At 41.3% G+C, this 25,338-nt stretch overlaps 1 protein-coding gene across 2 annotated transcripts in view; it reads left to right on the top strand.

Moving 5' to 3' along the window:
* The window catches only part of LOC137421077 (regulator of G-protein signaling 12), a 105,716-nt gene that overhangs the window by 9,699 nt on the left and 70,679 nt on the right, over positions 1-25,338 (top strand). For both annotated transcript variants that reach the window (XM_068106763.2, XM_068106764.2), the window contains exons 3-7: positions 9,929-10,048; positions 11,526-11,547; positions 20,931-21,097; positions 21,253-21,345; positions 25,111-25,254. In XM_068106763.2, the coding sequence (XP_067962864.2) occupies positions 9,929-10,048; positions 11,526-11,547; positions 20,931-21,097; positions 21,253-21,345; positions 25,111-25,254 (546 nt within the window). The remainder of the gene's footprint in view (positions 1-9,928; positions 10,049-11,525; positions 11,548-20,930; positions 21,098-21,252; positions 21,346-25,110; positions 25,255-25,338) is intronic.

Here is a 25,338-nt window from a genome sequence, read left to right as displayed (position 1 = left end):
GTGCTTCCCTCTCTCCCCCTCTTGTCTCCCGCTCCCTTCATTGCATGTTTTATGTGTCTGTGCATGTTTTCATGCTCAATGTGTTAGCTCTTATACGAGCCTCAATTCTGTATTCAAAAAAGAAAAAATAATTCTAATTTTTTTTTTCCTCGGCAACCGGTGAATGGAAAAATTTGAAACTTGGCACATTGTGAAGTACTCCCAATGGGGAACAAATGCATGATAATGGTGACATCATAGGCGAAGTGGTATACCAGCTAAAAATGTTTTCATCAAATTCCTTAGCCTAAAAATCTGAAATTGCATGAACATGATCTAATTGATCTATGGAACCCCCTTTGGAGGCCATTTTTCCCTTCAGAGCAGGGGGTTGGCCTTTTTTTGGGCACCGTGGTCCCCTTTTTGAAGCGATGTTTTTCAGCGACGTCCTTCCTGGTTCGCCCTTCCTGCCACCAACCCTGTTAATCGCCTCTTGCGACACACAGGGAATTAGCAGTGAACTTGTGCTCAATTTGCCGACCTCAGAAGGATGAATGACAGGCTGAGTCAACCCCCCTGGTCGTTAATTCAGCGATCAACCGGGATTACGAACCCAGGATCCTAGGATCCCAAGCTGGCACCCTAACTGCTAAGCCAATACCAGGCTATGCACGTGATCTCTGACCCATTTGTATTAAAATATTAAATTTACGACATCATAGGTCACATGGTTTGGCAGCCAAATTGGATTTAACCTAAAACCTCTCCCAAACCACCAAAACTATTTACTCAAAACTTTACGTGTGTCATTGACTAGGCATGGCGATGAAAAGTTGATCACGAAAACATAATTGGTCACATGGTGTGGCAGCCATATTGGATTGAAGGAAAATATTAAATAATTATCTCTGAAACCACTTACCCTATCGATATAAAACTTTACATATGTCATCTAACACCATTGCTGCATATAGTTTGAAAATGAAGACATTGTAGGTCGCGTGGTTTTGCAGCCATCTTGGATAGAAAAACGAACCTTATCCGAGCAACACGAAACTTCACTAAACGTGATCCCCTACACATACATATGCGGAGTGTACATTTTTTAAGGTCATATGTCATGTGGTATGGCAGCCATATTAGCTTGAAAGCTGATATTTCAAAAAATCCCTTCTCTGAAACCGCTTCACCGATCAATGTGAAACCTGTCATGGCTGGTGAAAATGTGATACTTCAAAACAGCTGAAAGGATTTAAATCAAACTTGTTTATTTTTAGGACAGTGAACTAGGGCGGACAATGAATAAAATGGTTCTAGTAGTCATTAGAGATCAATTTTATTGGAAAGTCTTCAAAATAAAAAAACTCATTGATGACCACTTCCTGCTGATATGTATAATTAGCATCACCCTTCCCAAAGGGACTGGTGTGTGTGTGTTTAGAGTCAATGCGTGTTACCCTGCGCTTGCGAAGCGCAAAGCAGGGTTAGGCATTCAGTTGCGTACGTGCGTATCTGCATTTTAAAAATTTATATTCTCGGCAGCCGTTGGTCTAATTGACACAAAATTTACCATAGGAGCGCCTCCGCCTGTATAATTTTTTATTTATTCATAACTAGCCGAAAGCACCCGGCGTTGCCCGGGTTCTTTTTTAATGAATTTACTACTATAATTCAGCTTTTACTCGCAGCCATAGAAGATTGACTACTATAATTCAGCTTTTACTCGCGGCCATAGAAGATTGACTACTATAATTCAGCTTTTACTCGCGGCCATAGAAGATTGACTACTATAATTCAGCTCAGCTTTTAATTGCGAAATGGGCCCATCCCGGCCGAGGCGGCCTCGACCGGCCTCGCCACCTTGCCTATAACCTTCCCGGGGCGCGTCCCGACATTTTTTGTTTCAGAGGTTTCCTCCTATCTTTCACCGTTCAGGAGATTAGCGCGTGCAGACAAACAAACAAACAAAAACTTTCTTTTATATATATATATATATATATATAAAATATATAGATAGATATAGATTATGATGCCACTGGTCACGTGGAACAGATGCCATCTTGGAAAAACGTTACACCTCTATATCTCCGAAACAGCTCAATGGAAAAAATTGAAACAAGGCTCATTTTCAAGTATTCCCATGGGGAATACGATATGTTAATGATGATGTCATCGGTGCCTTCATTATGACGCCATAATTCGACAAGTACAACGCTTCATTTGATCAGTATGAAAATTAATTTTCTCTGGCACTGTAAATCCGATGGACACATTTTCACCATAGGAGCACCTCCTCCTGTAGATTTTTTAACGATAATTATGACGTCATAGGTCATGTGGTACAGGCACCATTTGGAAAAACTTCGCACCTTTATATCTGAAACCACTCCATGGAAAATATTGAAACATGGCTCATTGTCAAGTACTCCCCATGGGGTATAAGATATGGTAATGATGTCAATGGTGCCTTCATTATGACGCCATAATTCGACAAGTACAACGCTTGATCCGATCAATATGAATTTTTTTCTCTCTGCAACTGTTGGTCTGATGAACACAAAATTTTCACCACAGGAGAGACTCTTCCTGTAGAATATTTTAATGATAATTATGACGTCATGGGTCACGTGGTACAGACGCCATCTTGGAAACACTGAAAAACGTTGCACATCTATATCTCCAAAATCACTGCATGGGAAAAATTGAAACATGGCTCATTTTAAATAACTCCATATGGGGAATAAGTATTATTAACGATGACCCCATTGGTGCCTTAAATATGACGTCATAATTCGACAGGGACATCGCTTAGTCTAATCAGTTTGAAATTTATTGCATCAAAGAGAAAATCCCTTCAGAAAAAAAAGAAGAGTTGGCTCGCACCAAGTTAACTGCACAGGGTAAATATTCTATGAATACCATCAAGTTTTAAAAGGAGTGCTCCATTAACTGAGGGCAAAAAACGAAAAGTTTTCCGACAATAGTTTCGTGCTGACTGCGGCCATCCATGACAAAAATGAGATTATACGAGATTCATCACCGATGGTCTTGTTGTGTCACGTCGGCCAGTGTGTGGCGGACTTCACTGATGTCTTTCTTGAGAAAATAAACTTTGGGGTTGTACTGCATTTGGTTAAAATCCAGACGGTTTTCCACAATATTTGTCCCTGATCATCAGTTTCCTCAATGTTGTCATGAGACGGTGAGAGATCTCCACAGAATTACTGCGAATGGGACAGTGTACCATCAGTGATCATTTATATGAATTGGAAAAAGTCCATATCAATATCAGACTTAGACAGAAATGATCAAAACTGTCCTCATCAGCAAGACACAAATGGTTTACCCGGGGTTTTTGTTTTGTCCCAGAAGCTAAAGTTGGGAGGAGGTCATGACAACAAGGTTGCTAAAATTTGCAAAGATAAAGAAATAGCAAAAACAGATATAAAAGTAAAAAATTAGAAAACGATTGAAGACGACGAAGAAATATAAAAAGCAGAAATAAACAAAGTCCAGCAAAAGACTACATGTTTATAGGCCAGCATGGATTAACCTCTCCCCATGGAAGGATCAATTTGAAGGGAGAAAGATTGGATTGGCCAAAGCGACTCGATCCTTGGACAGATCTCCATAGTGCATTGCCATGTACCACTACCCAAAATGATGTGTTCAGTCGTCGCATCGATTTTATTTTTATTTTTTTTAATGACCACCAGTCTGCATGCATGATAATGGTATCATAGGTGAAGTGGTATACCAGCCAAATATGTTTTAATCAAATTCCTTACCCTAAAAATCTGAAATTGAGCGGGCGGCACTGTTCTGGATTTGGTTCTCACCCGTTAATGCACGAATAGTTGTTGTTGTTGTTGTTGTTGTATAGCCCCCGACATTTCCCTCGAACAAGCCCATGGCACGGAGACAGCCCATCAATCTCGCAGGAGCGACCCAGAGATTCCCCATATCCTGGATAGTGTACCCTTGCCTTCACAACGTCAGGGCCACGACAGAGTTAGAGAGAGAGAAAGAGAGAGAGAGAGAGGGAGAGAAAGGGCCGGTCCATGGTGACCGATTGGCACTGACCATTACCACGCTGCCCTGAAAAATCCGGGCAGCAGGGAAGAATGCGGAAAATTTGGCCCCCAACTTGCCTTGGGGGGTACAACCACCACGAAGAGGCATCCCTGATAGTTGTTGCACAAATGGTTGAACCAAAGGGTATACTGTAGATGCAAAATCCATTTCATCGATTTCTCATAGATGCTGAGATGGTGCTCCTGAAAATAAAGGTGCAGGGTGCTTAAAATCTCGTCAAACACAAGGTTGAGAGCTCACTGAAATTTAGTGCAAATTAAATACAAAGTTAGTTATTTATTTGTTTGTTTGAATGGCTACTTCCAAGTTAGGCATGGTCTGCGTAGCTCATTGGGTCCCTTGATGGTCTCCTTACAGTCTTCACTTTATTTTTTCTTGCTGACGGTAACGATCATTTTGACTCGGACAACATTTTGATGTGACCGTCCTTTGGAAGTACGCCGTGTCCTGGGACCAGCATGAAGCTGTTGACCAGGCCGTGTTTTGATGGATCTTGCATGTTCGATGTGGAGTTTAATCGGATGTGGAGCTGTTCTATTGCTTACGGAACTCTAGCCTAGATAAATTATCTGCTCCTGAAGAGATAAATGATCAAACAAATGAACTATCCAGCTTAATAAATGAAGTGTTTTTTTTTGGAGGTTTTAGGATGTATCCCTGGTTTTTGGTTGTATTTGTAGAGGGATAAATTATAAATCAAAAGAGGTAGTTTTAACACTGTATAGTAATTTAGTGAGGGCCTCATCCAGAATACGGTGTTCAGTTTATAATTGAGTCTCCACTACTCAGAAGGACTCAGAAGGTCACCACAACTCTCAACCATAGAGAGGGTTCAGTGTGGGGATACAATATTGATTCCGGGCCTAGCTAGACTCAGCTATGAGGAGCGGCTGAAGGAGACAGGGCTTTCTACATTATAGAGAAGGCGAATGCGAGGGGATCTCATGGAGGTGTTTAAGATAATGAAGGGTATCGACAAAATAAGTGAAGAGGAATTCTTCAGCAGAATAGAAAATGATAGGACCAGGGGCCACAGCCTGAGAGTAAAGAAGGGGAGTGTTACGAGGGTAGTAAAGGTATTGGTCTTTCACTCAGAGAGTAGTTAATGCATGGAATGGTCTCCCTGGAAAGGTAGGAAAAGCAGAAACAATATAGAAATTTAAATTCGGAATTAAATAGGTACCTGGAAGCATTTGAGATAGAGGGGTATGGGGATATTGTCAGTATCTTGAGTATGGATGTGTGAGATTGTGTACATCTTTGCTGAGTATGATGTCTGTGAGAGGGTCTCGCCAAGGGATACTGTGTGATCAGTGTTGTATGTTCTTCACCCTAAAACCACCTTTGCCCACACCAACCAAAAAAAAACATTTCCCCCCATTTTTAGCACCCGAGTGATATCCCTGAGCCTACTGCACTGTTCTCAGCCCCACTCGTCTCCCCATTCCCCAAATGAAATGAAGTCGTTTTGATGGATTTGGTTAATCTGGTGCTGGTGTGGCGCAAGCATGATGCGCTGAATGGTCTCATCCTGCATCTCAAGCATGATGCGCTGAATGGTCTCATCCTACATCACAAGCAGGATGCGCTGAATGGTCTCATCCTGCATCGCAATCATGATGTGCTGAATGGTCTCATCCTGCATCGCAAGCATGATGCTCTGAATGGTCTCCTCCTGCATCGCAAGCATGATGCGCTGAATGGTCTCATCCTGCATCACAAGCATGATGCGCTGAATGGTCTAATTCTGCATCGCAAGCATGATGCGCTGAATGGTCTCATCCTGCATCACAAACATGATACGCTGAATGGTCTCATCCTGCATCACAAACATGATGTGCTGAATGGTCTCATCTTGCATCGCAAGCATGATGCGCTGAATGGTCTCATCCTGCATCACAAGCATGATGCGCTGAATGGTCTCATCCTGCATCGCAAGCATGATGCTCTGAATGGTCTCCTCCTGCATCGCAAGCATGATGCGCTGAATGGTCTCATCCTGCATCACAAGCATGATGCGCTGAATGGTCTCATCCTGCATCGCAATCATGATGCGCTGAATGGTCTCCTCCTGCATCGCAAGCATTCACAGCTGAATAGTCTCATCCTGCATCACAAGCATGATGCGCTGAATGGTCTCATCTTGCATCACAAGCATGATGCGCTGAATGGTCTCATCCTGCATCGCAAGCATGATGCGCTGAATGGTCTCATCCTGCATCACAAGCATGATGCGCTGAATGGTCTCATCCTGCATCGCAATCATGATGCGCTGAATGGTCACGTCCTGCATCGCAAGCATTCACAGCTGAATAGTCTCATCCTGCATCACAAGCATGATGCGCTGAATGGTCTCATCTTGCATCACAAGCATGATGCGCTGATTGGTCTCATCCTGCATCGCAAGCATGATGCGCTGATTGGTCTCATCCTGCATCGCAAGCATGATGCGCTGAATGGTCTCATCCTGCATCGCAAGCATGATGTGCTGAATGGTCTCATCCTGCATCACAAGCATGATGTGCTGATTGGTCTCATCTTGCATCGCAAGCATGATGCGCTGATTGGTCTCATCCTGCATCGCAAGCATGATGCGCTGATTGGTCTCATCCTGCATCGCAAGCATGATGCGCTGAATGGTCTCATCCTGAATCACAAGCATGATGCGCTGAATGGTCTCATCCTGCATCACAAGCATGATGCGCTGAATGGTCTATCCTGCATCACAAGCATGATGCGCTGATTGGTATTATCCTGCATCGCAAGCATGATGCGCTGATTGGTCTCATCCTGCATCGCAAGCATGATGCGCTGATTGGTCTCATCCTGCATCGCAAGCATGATGCGCTGATTGGTCTCATCCTGCATCGCAAGCATGATGCGCTGATTGGTCTCATCCTGCATCGCAAGCATGATGCGCTGAATGGTCTCATCCTGCATCGCAAGCATGATGCGCTGAATGGTCTCATCCTGCATCGCAAGCGTGATGCGCTGAATGGTCTCATCCTGCATCGCAAGCATGATGCGCTGAATGGTCTCATCTTGCATCGCAAGCATGATGCGCTGATTGGTCTCATCCTGCATCACAAGCATGATGCGCTGATTGGTCTCATCCTGCATCGCAAGCATGATGCGCTGAATGGTCTCATCCTGCATCGCAAGCATGATGCGCTGATTGGTCTCATCCTGCATCGCAAGCATGATGCGCTGAATGGTCTCATCTTGCATCGCAAGCATGATGCGCTGATTGGTCTCATCCTGCATCGCAAGCATGATGCGCTGATTGGTCTCATCCTGCATCGCAAGCATGATGCGCTGAATGGTCTCATCCTGCATCGCAAGCATGATGCGCTGAATGGTCTCATCCTGCATCGCAAGCATGATGTGCTGATTGGTCTCATCCTGCATCGCAAGCATGATGCGCTGATTGGTCTCATCCTGCATCGCAAGCATGATGCGCTGATTGGTCTCATCCTGCATCGCAAGCATGATGCGCTGAATGGTCTCATCCTGCATCGCAAGCATGATGCGCTGAATGGTCTCATCCTGCATCGCAAGCATGATGCGCTGAATGGTCTCATCCTGAATCACAAGCATGATGCGTTGAATGGTCTCATCCTGCATCACAAGCATGATGCGCTGAATGGTCTCATCCTGCATCGCAAGCATGATGCGCTGAATGGTCTCATCCTGCATCGCAAGCATGATGCGCTGAATGGTCTCATCCTGAATCACAAGCATGATGCGTTGAATGGTCTCATCCTGCATCACAAGCATGATGCGTTGAATGGTCTCATCCTGCATCACAAGCATGATGCGCTGAATGGTCTCATCCTGCATCGCAAGCATGATGCGCTGAATGGTCTAATCTTGCATCGAATGTCCTTGTTATGATGTTGAAAATAAGAGCATTAATAATGATGATAATGATCAACTAGCGTGCACAGTCGAAAACAATCTGAGCATTAGTTGTTTCACCATGCGATTGATGTCACATGGCACATGTTTAATCTGACTAGCACCAAGGTAGACACATCAAAATCCATGAACGATAAGAAGGAAGACATTTTCTGTGTCGAAGACCAATGGCCATTGTAACTCGTACTTCACTGCCGTATTCACATTGCGATGGCCTCGAGTTAAAACCTTGTATCAAGCGTCAGGTGACGAAAGCTTCATAAATGAGAAATCGTCGCCAATCGGCAAACACTATTTGTCACATGATCACTTTCAGACTCTGAACTCTGATCCTCAGTTGCGAGCTTTGCCACAAGGTAGTAGCACCTGTTTCGACTGTTTGCTTTGGTGGAATCTTCGTTCATGAACTTTAGCACAAACTGCTTTTTTGATTGTTTTTAAGAAAGCCATTGAATTGAAAGCAATTCCACGTTTTCATGGAAAAGGCTGATAGTTTTGGTACCCTGCGGTACCACTTCTAAAGTACCAAGTAGAGAATGCCATGTTTTCCAGGGATACGGTCCGTTCTGCTACCTGTTTTCAGCACCATGAGCCATGCCCACGGCCTGGTCGGGCGAGGCGAGCCAGCAAACAAGTTTAGCATGGTACAACATCCACGATGTAATCAAACAAAAACTTGCTTCAACACGCAGCAAGCACCATGCGACCACCTCGATCAGGCCACGGCATGCCTGACTGCCTTTGACGTAGTTTATCCAAATTGCGTTTTTTTTTTTTTTAAGTGACATTTGTTTTGACAGCAGCTTCTTTTTTCTGGTTCTTGTGACGTAATTCGAGTTAATTTTCCCAATTATCTACACCACGTGAATGCCAGGTGCATCGAGTGTCTATTCAAGAACTCCTCTTACCCCCCAAAAAAGCAATTTTCAATAACAATGAGTCAACTGCATTATCCATATGGAATGGTCGGTGTTCCAGCAACAAGTTCTGATTGTAGTCAGGTTCACGATGTTTTTATGGTCAAAATTTTTGGAGATGAGCAAAACTATACATTTTTGGAATATTCAGAGCATGAGGAATCCAAAAATTAATGTTTACATTTGCGTAGACACCTTTGCGAAAATGACACTCAGGACAGTGATGAAGATCTGTAAAAGCATATTCCTGAACGGTATAGACCCCATAGATCCTGTGTATAGGACTTATAGTTCAATCTGATACTACCTATAACTTCCTATAACAACCTATAACTTCAAAGGACTTGCATTATCATGTATTATGTAATAGTTATATCACAAATATAAAGACAATGGTTTTTTATAATATTTTTTATTATTATTATATTTATAATAATTTATAAATTTATAATAATTTATTTATAATAATAAAAATTTATAATAATTTTCTATAACCCTGAGCACAATTTTGAGGCCTTTATTGGATTCCTTGACCCAGAAAACATAGGATTAGCATATTTAATTAAGTTTCTAGGTTGACTAGAAGCCGAGATCGCGCAAAATATGTATTTTATGGCGGCCATTTTGAAAATCCAAAATGGCGGCCATGCAGGTGTCTGTGCAAATGCCAACATTGATTTTCGGATTCTCCATGCTCTGTTGATTCCAAAAATGTACAGGTTTGCTAATCTCTCAAAAATCTGAACGAAATTATATTTGTTAACAAAGTGAACCCGACTATTGTTTTGCTTTGCTCTACTAGATGTTTATAACTTTCTGATGATTTTACCCGAGGATCCTTTTGATTGCAGACCGCACCGGTTTGCATCTTTTTCTGAATTTGGGACAAATCTCACAGATGTTGTCAGACACAGAACTGTCTGGAAGATGCACAAAGGATTTGACCCAAAACGTTAAAATGGGAATTCCCAACAACAGATGTATTGTTACCATAACCGTTTTTTTTCCCTCCCTTTTAGGTCGTGATGAAGAGTGACAGGAAGAAGTCCACCAAAACATCTCGACGGACCTCCTTCAGGCGGCTGTTGGGAAAGGGTAACCCCAAGCATGGATTCACATATTCTGTGGACGGATTGGATGTAAGCTCGAGTGGGGTTCAGGGTCGGGTGCATGGATGAAGTTTATGTGAGGGAGAGTTCGACATTACTCGGATGTTTTAACGAGCGCAAAGTTGAGGAGTAAGGGACATTTGTCATCGAGTGCCACCATTGCAATTGTCGGGCAAACATTTCTTAAATACTGTCTGTGCATGCACCATCTGTGATGAGTTTGTAGCAATCGCCCTGCTGGTGAAACACAGGGCTGGCGGGTGTTTTTTGTATGCAAAGTAGAGGCTCGTGGAGCAGCTAGAGCATAGAACAAACCATGACGTCACAGAGTAAAATGAACAGTATAAGGGTAGGGGGGCACACAGAAACGGCAGGGTTGAGCGACAAAATAGAGGGAGACGTGGGGGAAAATGAGGGGTAGGAGAGGACACATGCGGTGGAAAAGATGGATACAGAAGAAAACTAGTAGGAAGGAAAAACAGGAAAACTGGAAAAAGGTGGGCTTGGGGTGAGGGGTTAATGGGGTTAGAATATATAAAGATCATGGTTTCGGATTGGGGATGATCTGAGATGGTGGTGAACAGCTGTGTTGAAGACATGGAGGGAAGAATGAAATTTAAGAGAATGTGGAAGTTGGTTGAACAGTTTTATAGCTTGGCTAAGATTTTGAACCTAGGTCTAGACAGCTCATGTGTACCTCTAGTACATGGTGCCTGGGAAAGGTGAACTAAAGAGACTTATATACAAACAGAAGGATAAAACATTGAAAGAACGGATTAGAAAATACTTTGCGGAGGTTGCTGAAGTTTTAAATGATTTTAATTATGTGTCTGTGTCTTTGTCTCTGCACCCCTACTCCCGCCCCCCGCCCCCACATCCCAAATGGAGAGTTAGCCTTGCAAATATGTTACTTTGTTGTCCAAAGTTCAGACCTCGAGGCCATAGGGTTTGGGAGTGTAGTGTTTGGGTGTTGGAGAGGGGTGGGAGTTGGACTCGTGGAATCTGTGGCAGTTGGTGGTTTGAATACTTTGGCCACCAAGCTGCAGAATGTGTCACCAATGGAAGAAGAAGAAGAAGAAGTAAAGCATGAGAGGGGGGGGGGGGGGAATGAGCAATCACTTTATACTTATTACAACATAGAATATACAATATACTTTATAAACGTGAAGGAGCTTTATAAACGCATTTAAGTGCAAACGAATATATATATATATTTAAACTTTATTCACCAATACAGCACTTATGGTATTTCTTCACGATGATTTACTTTGCACCTTCATTGGTAATGTTCCAGTAAAGTTGAAAAAGAAGTTTTGTTTTCATGCCAAGTCGCCGCTCATTTGGCTGGTTTGTTCTCCCTAAAATGCCAGAGTTGCGTAAAAAAAATAAAAAATATCACTCACAACCTTTTGCTGTGATGCCAGGTTGGAAATTTCCTAACGATGCCAGACGTAAGTCAAAGTTTCTCTTTCCTTCAGAACTTTCTGCCTTGTCTCCCCACCCGCAGGTCACAGCTGCCTCTGACGGTGGTAAGTTTGCTAAGTGTTTGTCGGGAACATGGCGGGTAAGGTTGGTTATTTACAGTGGTGCACCCACTCGTATTCTCCACTCCCAGCCCCTATTTTTCCCCGACCCCCTAGCCCCTTCCTCCACTGCCCCTTCCTCCACTGCCCCTTCCTCCACTGCCCCTTCCTCCACTGCCCCTTCCTCCACTGCCCCCGTCCTCACCCAAACTTTCCCTCCTTGATTTTTGTTTCAAGCTTAAGGAACACTCATTATGTAATACAATACATCACGTTGAAGGACGGAGCCAGGAGATGCCAATTTGGATCGGTGGGTGGGTGGAAATCTTGTTCCTAATTATCGACTTTATGACGACACTGAAACCCAAAAGTTTTAAACTTGTAACTGCCACACTCCTGTTGACACGAGTTTCGCAACAGCAACCATGCACACACTGAAAAGTGATAAATCGAAAGCTTGTGGGTTGGTAAGACGTGGTTCAAGGAACTATATGCGTGAGAATTGTAGTTTTGTTCTTTTTGGGGGAAATGCCTCGATGACGAACACACCTGGCTGCTGCCCGTAAGGTGAGGTGTGTATCGTGCCTTCAGAAAGTGTTCACACCCCTTGATTTTTTCACATTTTGTTGTGTTACAGCCTGAATTTAAAATGGATTAAAGTGAGATTTTTTTTCACTCATCTACAAATAATACCCCGTAATGTCAAAGTGGAATTCTAAAAAAATAAAAATAATAATTAATAATTAAAGTGAAAAGTTGAAATGTTTTGAGTCAATAAGTATTCAACCCCTTTACGATGACACTCCAAATTGAGCTCAGGTGCCTCAAATTTCCTTTGATCATCCTTGAGATGTCTCCACAACTTGATTGGAGTCTGCCTGTGGGGAATTTAATTAATTTGACATGATTTAGAAAGAAACACACCTTTCTATATAAAGTCCCACACTTGACAGTGAATTTCAGAGCAGAAACTCTTCCATGAAGTCAAAGCAGTTGTCCATTGAACTCGGTAATAAAATTGTGGCAGGCATAGATCTGGGGAATGGTTTTAAACAATTTCTAGTGTTGAAAGTTCCCAAGAGTATAGTGAGCTCCATCATTAGAAAATGGAAAGAATATGAAACTACCCAGACTCTTCCTAGAGCTTGCCGTCCCACCAAACTGAGTAACTGGGCAAGGAGGACCTTGGTCAGGGAGGTGACCAAGAACCCAATGACCTTGGTCAGGGAGGTGACCAAGAACCCAATGACCACTTTGACATAACTACAGAGTTCCTTGGCTGAGATTGGAGAACCGGCCAGAAGGACAACAGTCTCTGCAGCACTTTACAAATCGAGGCTTTATGGGAGAGTGGCCAGACGGAAGCCACTCCTGAGAAAAAGGCATATGACACCACACCTGGAGTTTCCCAAAAGGCATGAGACAAAATATCCTGTGGTCTGATGAGATGAAAATTGAGCTCTTTGGCCTGAATGCAAAGTACTACATCTGGCGGAAACAAAGCACAACTCATCACCCTTCTAACACTATTCCTACCGTGAAGCATGGTGGTGGCAGCATCATGCTATGGGGAGGCTTTTCAGTGGCAGAGACTGAGACTTGTAAAGATAGAGGGAACAATGAATGGAGCCAAATACAGGCAATCCTTGAGGAGAACCTGCTTCAGAGTGCAATAGTCCTTAGACTGCGGCGAAGATTTACATTCCAACAGGACAATTACCCCAAGCATTCAGCCAAATCAACACTGGATTGGCTTCAGAACAAGAACGTGAAAATCCTTGAGTGGTCCAGCCAAAGCCCAGACTTGAATCGCATTGAGAAGCTGTGGAAAGACTTGAAGATTGCTATTCATCGACGCTCCCTGTCCAACTTGATAGCTTGAGCAAATCTGTAAGGAAGAATGGGAGAAACTCCCAAAATCCAGATGTGCAAAGCTGATGCAGACATACCCAAGAAGCCTCGGAGCTGTAATCGCTGCCAAATGCGCTTCTACGAAGTATTGACTCAGTGGGCTGAGTACTTATGTAAATTAGATATTTCTGTATTTCATTTTCAATAAATTTGTAGAAATTTTGAAAAACATGTTTTTACTTTGTCATTATGGTGTATTTTGTGTGGATCGGTGACAAAAAATGTTATGCCTCCGCTGCCGGAGGCATTATGTTTTCAGGTTGTCCATCCGGCTGTCCGTCCTCCGTCCGTCCGTCCGTGATAGGTTTTTGTTACCGCGATAACTTGAGAACGGCAAAAGGGATCTTAGTCAAACTTGGCACAGGTATGTATAATGAGGTAAAGACGAACTGATTAGATTTTGGTGGCACGAGGTCAAAGGGCAAAGGTCAGAGGTCATGTTAGGTAAAAATACTGTTACCGCAATAACTTGTGAACCAGTGATGGGATTCTGACCAAATTTGGTACACTTATGTAGAATGATGTAAAGATGAACTGATTCGACTTTGAGGTCAAAGGTCAAAGTCTGTAATAGGTCTATAACTTGAGAACAGCTGAAGTGATGTAATTCAAATTTGGTATGGGTATGTATAATATTGTAACGATTAAATGATTAGAATATGGGGTCAAGAGGTCAAAGATCAAAATCTGTAATAGGTTTATAACTTGAGAATGGCTAAAGGGATCTAATTCAAACTTGGTACAGATATGTATAACGATGTAAAGATTAACTGATTAGATTTTGGGGGTCCCGACGTCAAAGGTCAGAGGTCATGTCAGGTAAAATTGTGAAAACATGTGAACAGCTGAAGGGATTTAAGTTAAAACTGGTACAGGTATCTATCATGATGTAAAAATAAACTGATTACATTTTGGGGTCAATAGGTCAGAGGTCATGTCAGGTAAAAATGTGCTAACTTGGGCACAGCTGAAAAAGCAAACTTGATTCAAGTATTATAATGATGTAATAATGTGGGTGGAGGCATATCGGTCGATGTCGCGAGGTCGACGAGTGTCATTCTTCTTTTATTTAATCAATTTAAAATTCAGGCTGTAACGCAACAAAATGTGAAAAAGTCAAGGGGTGTGAATACTTTCTGAAGGCACTAACTTTATGTGAAGGGATTGAACACGTTTTTGGAACAAAAGTTTTCTTTGGGAACGAAGACAAATCCACAGATGTAATGAGACACCAAATATTATGTTGTCACAGCATTTTCCCAGAAGACAGTCAAAGTGCTAGCCATAACTTATGTAACGCATTTTAAGGCAGTTTTAGGCACCGTATCAAACAGTAATGCTAGGCCAAAGACCTGAGCAACAATTACATAATGCTTCATGATGACCCTCCTCGCCCCTCCTTCCCAAGAAAGGCAGATATGAGAATACTCACGTTATGAATATTCACCATTGATAAATAAATGGTGTTATTATGAGCAATAAAGATATGCATTCACATAATCAAGAGGTGGTAGCTCGAGTGTCAGAAATGGAACAAAGAGGGAAATGTTGAAGTGAATCTGCTTGCTTTATTTGCCGATGATTGTGCAGCAGAAAAGAGAAGTCTGATGAAAACTTTTAGGGGGTTATGTAACGCACACTGGACCAACCACCTCCCCCCCCCCCCCCCCCAAGGCCTCCAATCGCAGCATCACGCTCTGTATCGCTGCGCACAGTCCGCCCACTCCTTGTATGCTATGTAATGTGAGCTCCGAACGTTAGATTGAACACGCAGACATTGGCTTCATGTATTGTGAAATTTCTTAGCAATCGCATCGACGTGTGTGATGACTGAATTGAGCAAGAACATTGTCCAAACAACAAGAACGATGTGAGCAACAAGAATAGCTCGTGAGCGATGTTGAATATCATATCAGAGTCCTGATGCATTTCAAGATTATTACCCATCAGCCTTGTCGGTTTAATACGTGTCCAGTGCTTTTAGTTGTTGGATTGTTGTTGCTGCTTGTTTGTTTTCTGTTTGTTTTGTTGGAGCGATGTTGAATATCATATCAGAGTCCTGATGCATTTCAAGATTATTACCCATCAGCCTTGTCGGTCTAATACGTGCTCAGTGCTTTTAGTTGTTGGATTGTTGTTGCTGCTTGTTTGTTTTCTGTTTGTTTTGTTGGAGCGATGTTGAATATCATATCGGAGTTCTCATGTATTTCAAGATTATTACCCATCAGCCTTGTCGGTTTAATACGTGTCCAGTGCTTTTAGTTGTTGGATCGTTGTTGCTAGATATGCAAGGTGTTGCTGCTTTTTTGTTTTGTTGGAGCGATGTTGAATATCATATCGGAGTTCTCATGTATTTCAAGATTATTACCCATCAGCCTTGTCGGTTTAATACGTGTCCAGTGCTTTTAGTTGTTGGATCGTTGTTGCTAGATATGCAAGGTGTTGCTGCTTTTTTGTTTTGTTGGAGCGATGTTGAATGTCATATCGGAGTTCTCATGTATTTCAAGATTATTACCCATCAGCCTTGTCGGTTTAATACGTGTCCAGTGCTTTTAGTTGTTGGATTGTTGTTGCTAGATGTGCAAGGTGTTGCTGCTTGTTTGTTTTGTTGGAGCGATGTAGAATATCATATCGGAGTTCTCATGTATTTCAAGATTATTACCCATCAGCCTTGTCGGTTTAATACGTGTCCAGTGCTTTTAGTTGTTGGATCGTTGTTGCTAGATATGCAAGGTGTTGCTGCTTGTTTGTTTTGTTGGAGCGATGTTGAATATCATATCGGAGTTCTCATGTATTTCAAGATTATTACCCATCAGCCTTGTCGGTTTAATACGTGTCCAGTGCTTTTAGTTGTTGGATCGTTGTTGCTAGATATGCAAGGTGTTGCTGCTTTTTTGTTTTGTTGGAGCGATGTTGAATGTCATATCGGAGTTCTCATGTATTTCAAGATTATTACCCATCAGCCTTGTCGGTTTAATACGTGTCCAGTGCTTTTAGTTGTTGGATCGTTGTTGCTAGATATGCAAGGTGTTGCTGCTTTTTTGTTTTGTTGGAGCGATGTTGAATGTCATATCGGAGTTCTCATGTATTTCAAGATTATTACCCATCAGCCTTGTCGGTTTAATACGTGTCCAGTGCTTTTAGTTGTTGGATTGTTATTGCTAGATATGCAAGGTGTTGCTGCTTGTTTGTTTTGTTGGAGCGATGTAGAATATCATATCTGAGTTCTCATGTATTTCAAGATTATTACCCATCAGCTTTGTTGGTTTAATACGTGTCCAGTGCTTTTAGTTGTTGGATTGTTGTTGCTGCTTGTTTGTTTTCTGTTTGTTTTGTTGGAGCGATGTAGAATATCATATCGGAGTTCTCATGTATTTCAAGATTCTTACCCATCAGCCTTGTCGGTTTAATACGTGTCCAGTGCTTTTAGTTGTTGGATTGTTGTTGCTGGATATGCAAGGTGTTGCTGCTTGTTTGTTTTCTGTTTGTTTTGTTAAAGCGATGTTGAATGTCATATCTGAGGTCTCATGTATTTCAAGATTCTTACCCATCAGCCTTGTCGGTTTAATACGTGTCCAGTGCTTTTAGTTGTTGGATTGTTGTTGCTGCTTGTTTGTTTTCTGTTTGTTTTGTTGGAGCGATGTTGAATGTCATATCTGAGTTCTCATGTATTTCAAGATTCTTACCCATCAGCCTTGTCGGTTTAATACGTGTCCAGTGCTTTTAGTTGTTGGATTGTTGTTGCTAGATATGCAAGGTGTTGCTGCTTTTTTGTTTTCTGTTTGTTTTGTTAGAGCGATGTTGAATGTCATATCTGAGGTCTCATGTATTTCAAGATTCTTACCCATCAGCCATGTCGGTTTAATACGTGTCCAGTGCTTTTAGTTGTTGGATTGTTGTTGCTAGATATGCAAGGTGATGCTGTTTTTTTGTTTTCTGTTTGTTTTGTTAGAGCGATGTTGAATGTCATATCTGAGGTCTCATGTATTTCAAGATTCTTACCCATCAGCCATGTCGGTTTAATACGTGTCCAGTGCTTTTAGTTGTTGGATTGTTGTTGCTAGATATGCAAGATGTTGTTGCTCGTTTGTTTTCTGTTTGTTTTGTTGGAGCGATGTAGAATATCATATCGGAGTTCTCATGTATTTCAAGATTCTTACCCATCAGCCTTGTCGGTTTAATACGTGTCCAGTGCTTTTAGTTGTTGGATTGTTGTTGCTGCTTGTTTGTTTTCTGTTTGTTTTGTTAAAGCGATGTTGAATATCATATCGGAGTTCTCATGTATTTCAAGATTATTACCCATCAGCCTTGTCGGTTTAATACGTGTCCAGTGCTTTTAGTTGTTGGATCGTTGTTGCTAGATATGCAAGGTGTTACTGCTTGTTTGTTTTCTGTTTGTTTTGTTGGAGCGATGTTGAATGTCATATCGGAGTTCTCATGCATTTCAAGATTATTACCCATCAGCCTTGTCGGTTTAATACGTGTTCAGTGCTTTTAGTTGTTGGATTGTTGTTGCTAGATATGCAAGGTGTTGCTGCTTGTTTGTTTTGTTCGAGCGATGTAGAATATCATATCTGAGTTCTCATGTATTTCAAGATTATTACCCATCAGCTTTGTCGGTTTAATACGTGTCCAGTGCTTTTAGTTGTTGGATTGTTGTTGCTAGATATGCAAGATGTTGTTGCTTGTTTGTTTTCTGTTTGTTTTGTTGGAGCGATGTAGAATATCATATCGGAGTTCTCATGTATTTCAAGATTCTTACCCATCAGCCTTGTCGGTTTAATACGTGTCCAGTGCTTTTAGTTGTTGGATTGTTGTTGCTGGATATGCAAGGTGTTGCTGCTTGTTTGTTTTCTGTTTGTTTTGTTAAAGCGATGTTGAATGTCATATCTGAGGTCTCATGTATTTCAAGATTCTTACCCATCAGCCTTGTCGGTTTAATACGTGTCCAGTGCTTTTAGTTGTTGGATTGTTGTTGCTGCTTGTTTGTTTTCTGTTTGTTTTGTTGGAGCGATGTTGAATGTCATATCTGAGTTCTCATGTATTTCAAGATTCTTACCCATCAGCCTTGTCGGTTTAATACGTGTCCAGTGCTTTTAGTTGTTGGATTGTTGTTGCTAGATATGCAAGGTGTTGCTGCTTTTTTGTTTTCTGTTTGTTTTGTTAGAGCGATGTTGAATGTCATATCTGAGGTCTCATGTATTTCAAGATTCTTACCCATCAGCCATGTCGGTTTAATACGTGTCCAGTGCTTTTAGTTGTTGGATTGTTGTTGCTAGATATGCAAGGTGATGCTGTTTTTTTGTTTTCTGTTTGTTTTGTTAGAGCGATGTTGAATGTCATATCTGAGGTCTCATGTATTTCAAGATTCTTACCCATCAGCCATGTCGGTTTAATACGTGTCCAGTGCTTTTAGTTGTTGGATTGTTGTTGCTAGATATGCAAGATGTTGTTGCTCGTTTGTTTTCTGTTTGTTTTGTTGGAGCGATGTAGAATATCATATCGGAGTTCTCATGTATTTCAAGATTCTTACCCATCAGCCTTGTCGGTTTAATACGTGTCCAGTGCTTTTAGTTGTTGGATTGTTGTTGCGAGATATGCAAGGTGATGCTGTTTTTTTTCCTGGGTTTTTTTCTCCTTCCCCCCACTTTCTACAATGAACAATGCACTCACTCTTCCTCTGATGTTGAATAAGCAGAAGCTTCATGCATCATTGATTCGTTTTCGGTTTCGTTTGCCAGCGAGCGTCTTCAAGTCACAAAAGAGAAAGTCACAATGCAGCACAGCGAGCCATGACAAGTCGTTCTGAAACTGGTTCCGCCATCCCCATACATTTTGGGGGCGAGGGATGTTGCTACCCAGGTGTCCCGGATAATTTGACCGTAGTTCTCTTTGCCCGGTGAGGTCAGCCCATTCTCTGGGAAGAAGTGTTCTTGCCATTATCAACACACTTTCTGCTCGGCAGGAGTTTCATAGTGTCACGTTCCTGGTGAGAACTGCCTATGTCAGAGTTGTTCCTGCCATCAAGCAATTAGGGGTTTATTTCGGGTGGTTGAAAAGATTTATTTATTTTATTTTTGAGATGGGGAAACTTTTAACAAAAACGAATTTTAAACTTTAAGTAAGGAAATTTAAAATTAAAATTTTCTTATTTATTTATTTATTTGTATAAATTATGCTGAGTTGTCTAATCTTTTTTTACCCCATGCACATGAAGGGAAAAGTGGGGTTAAGCAATTGGTTCACTTCTGTCTGTCTGCCCTGTCCAAAAATGTCGGTTTATGATCGAAGAACAACTTATTTCAGTTGAATGTTATATTTTGAACACGAGCATGAATCGGAAAACTAGCCTGTAGTTGGGCAGTACTTTGGCTGATAATTTGCTTTTTTACTCTGAGTACCTGTCTGGTAGTTAAACAAAATTGAAAATAATTCCAAACAGGAAACTTACTGTTTATGAGGATGTCATACAGGACACAAACAACAGGCGCAAAACGCTAATGCAACATGGCAAATAAGGTGGTGTAAAAGATGCTGTATCAACGGCGGTAATCTTCCAGAATTTTTTTTCTACGACCTTTAAAATTTTATTCAAATTGAATTATATAGTTTAACACTGTAGAACACAAATCACCTTTTTCACACTTTCAAAACCCTTCTGTTTAGAAGTGCTTGCACAAAATATTACGGCATTTTATGTCATCGCGACCGATCAAATTTTCCGCTCGCAGATCCCGGGGTAAGGTGTTCTCAAGACAGCGCATAGTAAGGCGCACTATGAACTCTCTAGTTATTAAAGAAAAGCAAACTATTTGTGGTAGAGATGTTTAATACATTTTTTGCAAGATTAGCTTGACCTTTTTATAAATAAAAAAAAGAAGTCCCTTGATTAAATTCATTATCACATTTCTCTTGAATGATAATACAGGTAAGCTTGTTTTTTAATACAGACATTGAGGCTAACGGAAGAGCAGTTTTGTTTAAATCAACAATTGTCTGTGCGAAAGAATCAGAGGAGAGATTACGTTTGCAAACCTGGCAAGGCCGCAGGTTTTGCACTCAGGATACAACACCCCGATTGTTTTCGATTGATTTGTCCTTTCCTCGCCCGACCATGGTGATGGGATAATTGGCTTGTGAATCCGAAGTGATGTGACTGGAAATTGGCTGCTGGAATAAAGTTACGCTCGAAAGTCAACAGACTGGGAGGGCAATTAAAGACCAAGGTTTAGGCAGATGACAGAAACAGAGTCCAGGCAAAGGAGGCAGACAGTGCTGAGTCTCTTTCCGCAAGTGCTTCGGTTGTGTTGAGTCGGAGTGCTGTAGCGAGTGAACATCGTGTTGTTTCGGGGAGGTATGAGCTATATCTTGGCCGTAGTTCTTCTTGGCGTAACGCACATTGCTGGTTGAACTCCGGTTCGGTTCTAGCCTCAAGTATTTAAGTCAGAAATTTAGGACTCGATGTTTGTCACACGCAGAGCTCAGCGACATGGAGCTGCGCCCGAGCAGCAGCATGAAGAGCTTGCAGAGCAACAGCAGCCTTCCTTGCAAGCCTGGAGGTCGCTGCTACCAAGGTCGTGTGGCTAGTTGGGCTATATCCTTCCAGAGACTACTGCAAGACCCACTAGGCCTGCAGTATTTCACGGTAAGTGACCTGAGGAAGAGTACGGATACTCGACGACTATTTTGAGGCCTTCAAATGATCTTCCATGACCTCATCAGATGTACTTGGATACAAAATGCTGCAATGATCCAATGATGATCCAATGATGCAATGATGTCATATTGTGTATTTTGCAGGATTTTTTGAAAAAGGAATTCAGTGAGGAAAACATTCAATTTTGGCTTTCTTGCGAACACTTTAAGGATATTCCCATATCAGAAGAGAAGAGGGTAAGTTTGCACACCATTTTGCAACTGTGGTGTTGTCTTGTTAATCTTCTTCTTTCATATGGCATCACTAGCTGGGGGTGCAGCTGTGCCGCTGATGCACTTCCCCCTGTGGGTTATTGCAGGAATTTGGCATTGGTTCAGATTGTTGGCGACTGCTCGTCCACTCTTCGCATAGGACACTGTGGGATCTTTGATATCCCCAAACTAATGCTAATGGTAGACGGGCCACCCAGTTTAACGTCCATCTGGGGGGACGGCACACACATTGATGCCTCACCCTGCCTGCGAAACACGAGGATGACAGTCGAGGTCCAATCCCAGGCTAGACAGCTTGGAGGTGAGTGTAGATACCTATTGGCTATCCTGTCAGCCCCAAGTCTTGTTAATTAATAATCAAGAGACCAAAGATGTGGGTCATTGCCCGCACTGTATTTTACTGCTTTGTTGCTCATGTGCTGCTGGATCACTGTGCGAGTGAATTCAAGTACGTGTGTACTAAAAAAAACCCTCAAACCCTCCGTTTTATTCACAATTAATTAATTTTATTAATTTATAATTAATAAAATTATATTTATATTATATTTACTAGTACCCGACTGCAAAGCCGCAATGAGCCGGCGAAGCCAAAGCCTCTTGCCACTATTTTACCCATCACTATGGCATCAGTAGGTTAGGTAGTTGGTAGTAGGTAGGTGTAGTAGGTACCGTACCAAGTTCAAAATGACACCATTTGCATTCTGGATGAGATTAAAATTTATAAAATTTCCTTCTTAATTAATTCGGTGAATTCCGTCTCAACTTCGGATATTTCCGGCCGTGAAAAACTATCCCCTACGGCTGCGAGATTTCTAAAAAATAATTCTTCGTCAATTTTAGAATATTTGACGCCGTTTTCAGCCTCCGAAACGCGGTACCGGTAATAAGCTTTTTTGAAATATTTTTTCAAATGCTCGAATCTCATTGGTTCCGGTGCTTGGTGACGATTTTCGTTGAAGATAACCAGGGCCCGTGCAGGCCCGGGGAACGAGGTTGGTCTTAAAGTATTTTAATTACAAATTAGAGGTGCATAAGAATGTGAATCAAAAAAGACGGGTGAAACAAACTCCTATTGAACTTTTTCTTAATTTTTTATGCATACTTCCGCATCCGCAAGATGGCAGCCTCCATGGAGCGATTTGGTTTTTGAAATATTTTTTCAAATGCTCGAATCTCATTGGTTCCGGTGTTTGTTGACGATTTTCGTTGAAGATAACCAGGGCCCATGCAGGCCCAGGGAACGAGGTTGGTCTTAAAGTATTTTAATTACAAATTAGCGGTGCATAAGATTGTGAATCAAACAAAGACGGGTGAAACAAACTCCAATTGAACTTTTTCGCAATAATTGTTTATGCATACTTCCGCATCCGCAAGATGGCGGCCTCCATTGAGTGATTTGGTGCGTCAAAGCTTGGAATTCTCAAAGGATCCATCAAAATCTGGTTTTTCAACATAATACGTACGCGTTCATTCACAACACCGGCTTCGCCGGCGACTAGTACCCGACTGCAAAGCCGCAATGAGCCGGCGAAGCCAAAGCCACTTGCCACTGTTTTACCCATCACTATGGCATCAGTAGGTTAGGTAGTTGGTCGTAGGTAGGTGTAGTAGGTACCGTACCTAGTTCAAAATGACAACATTTGCATTCTGGCTGAGATTAAAATTTATAAAATTTCCTTCTTGATTAATTTGGTGAATTCCGTCTCAACTTCGGATATTTCCGGCCGTGAAAAACTTTCCCCATACGGCCGCGAGATTTCCAAAACATAAGTCTTCGTCAATTTTAGAATATTTGATGCCGTTTTCAGTGTCCGAAATGCGGTAATAAGCTTTTTTGAAATATTTTTTCAAATGCTCGAATCTCATTGGTTCCGGTGTTTGGTGACGATTTTCGTTGAAGATAACCAGGGCCCGTGCGGGCCCGGGGAACGAGGTTGGTCTTAAAGTATTTTAATTACAAATTAGAGGTGCATAAGAATGTGAATCAAACAAAGACGGGTGAAACAAACTCCTATTGAACTTTTTCGCAATTGTTTGTGCATACTTCCGTATCCGCAAGTTGACGGCCTCCTTTGAGTTATTTGGTTTTTGAAATATTTTTTAAAATGCTCGAATCTCATTGGTTCCGGTGTTTGGTGACGATTTTCGTTGAAGATAACCAGGGCCCATGCGGAACGAGGTTGGTCTTAAAGTATTTTAATGACAAATTAGAGGTGCATAAGATGGTGAATCAAACAAAGACGGGTGAAACAAACTCTTATTGAACTTTTTTGCAATTTTTTATGCATACTTCCGCATCCGCAAGATGGCAGCCTCCATTGAGCGATTTGGTGCGTCAAAACTTCGAAATTCTCAAAGGATCCAGCAAAATCTGGCTTTTCAACATAATACGTACACGTTCATTCACAACACCAGCTTCGCCAGCGATTATATTTATTATATTATATTATTTATTTATTATTATTATTATATTATTATTATTATTTAATTTATTTATTTTATTTATTATTATTTATCTTATTTTATTTTTACTTTTTATTTATTTATATTTATTTATATTTATTTATTTTATTTTATTTTAATTTTATTTATTTATTTATTTTATTATATTATATTTATTATATTTATTATATTATTTATTATATTTATTCGTTTATTATATTTATTATTTATTTTATTTATATTATTATATTATTTATTATTATATTTATTTATATTATTTTTATTATATTCATATTATTATATTTATTATTATATTTATTATTATATTTATTTATTTATATTTATTTTATTAATTTATTTTTATTAATTAATTTATTTTATTTCATTTGTTATTATTTTTTATTTATTTATGTTGTTCTCTCTTATTTCAGATAATGATAGCTGAGGTCCTGTAGGAAACGATGCTCTGGCCAAATTAAGAAAAGGCTTTTCTGTCAAATCCTACATCAAAGTGCAATCCATTGTCCGAAGTCAAAGAAAGTTCAAGAGAGAATTTGACTTCAGAGACGCCCCATGAAAGAGAGAATATTCAAATGGAAGAATACATTTCAAGAGCGAGGAATGTCTACTGGGGCATGGTACCGCCTGTCGAGGCTCGCTGGAAACCCTTACATTCAGTCAAATTCCATTCTGGTTTGAAGAGGATGACAGTAATGCCATGATCATCAACTCCAGGCACGACATTGAAATGTTGAATGAGTTATGGGCTGCTACTGGTCGCAGGAGAAACGTTCGAAGACGAGAAGAATGGTTTCAGTAGGATGGGCAACTCCTGACGCCGCAAATGAGTCCCGTGAGTGGGTTACAAACCGCTTCGGTGAGAGAGTGGTCTCCACATTCCCCTGATCTGAACCTACTTGATTTTATATTTGGGGATATCTCAAAGACAATGTCTACAATGATAACCTGAGAAGCATCTTTGAGCTGAAACAAAGAATTACAGAGAAAGTTACGTCCACGTAATCAACAATTTCGCCCCTCATGTTCAAATCTGTATTCAGTGCAGGACTGCATGGGTAGACATTTGGAGCATGTGATCGACCGAGTGACAAACTAAAGTCTTACAAGTTACAGTTCTGATATTTGGTACACCTATGTCATATAAAACGCAGCACACATTCCTGAAGTTTTTCTGCAATTGAGAAGTTTTTTGATGTTGAGAAGAAGTTGATGCTTTGGGGTTTTTTTTGGTGCACCCTCTAATGTGGATTTTGTGGCTCCTGGTAGAGGCGCAAGGCTGCTGAAGAGATCTACGAGATGTTCCTGTCCGCCAGAGCAACCCGGCCTATCAATATCGAAGGAGCGTTAAAAGTGGGACACCAGCAGCTTGCTGACCCACATCCTGACATGTTCTCAGAGCAGCAGCAGCAGGTACAGTTCAGAACTTTGTAAACGTTCGCATTGATGAAGCATGTTATGAATTCGGGAGTACTCGTCTTCACGGTATGTGTCGGA

Source organism: Myxine glutinosa, chromosome 2 (assembly GCF_964187855.1).
Source record: "Myxine glutinosa chromosome 2, kmMyxGlut1.1, whole genome shotgun sequence".
NCBI classification, from domain to species: Eukaryota; Metazoa; Chordata; class Myxini; order Myxiniformes; family Myxinidae; genus Myxine; species Myxine glutinosa.
Note: the sequence above shows the minus strand (reverse complement) of the source record. Positions and strands in the feature narration are given on the sequence as shown.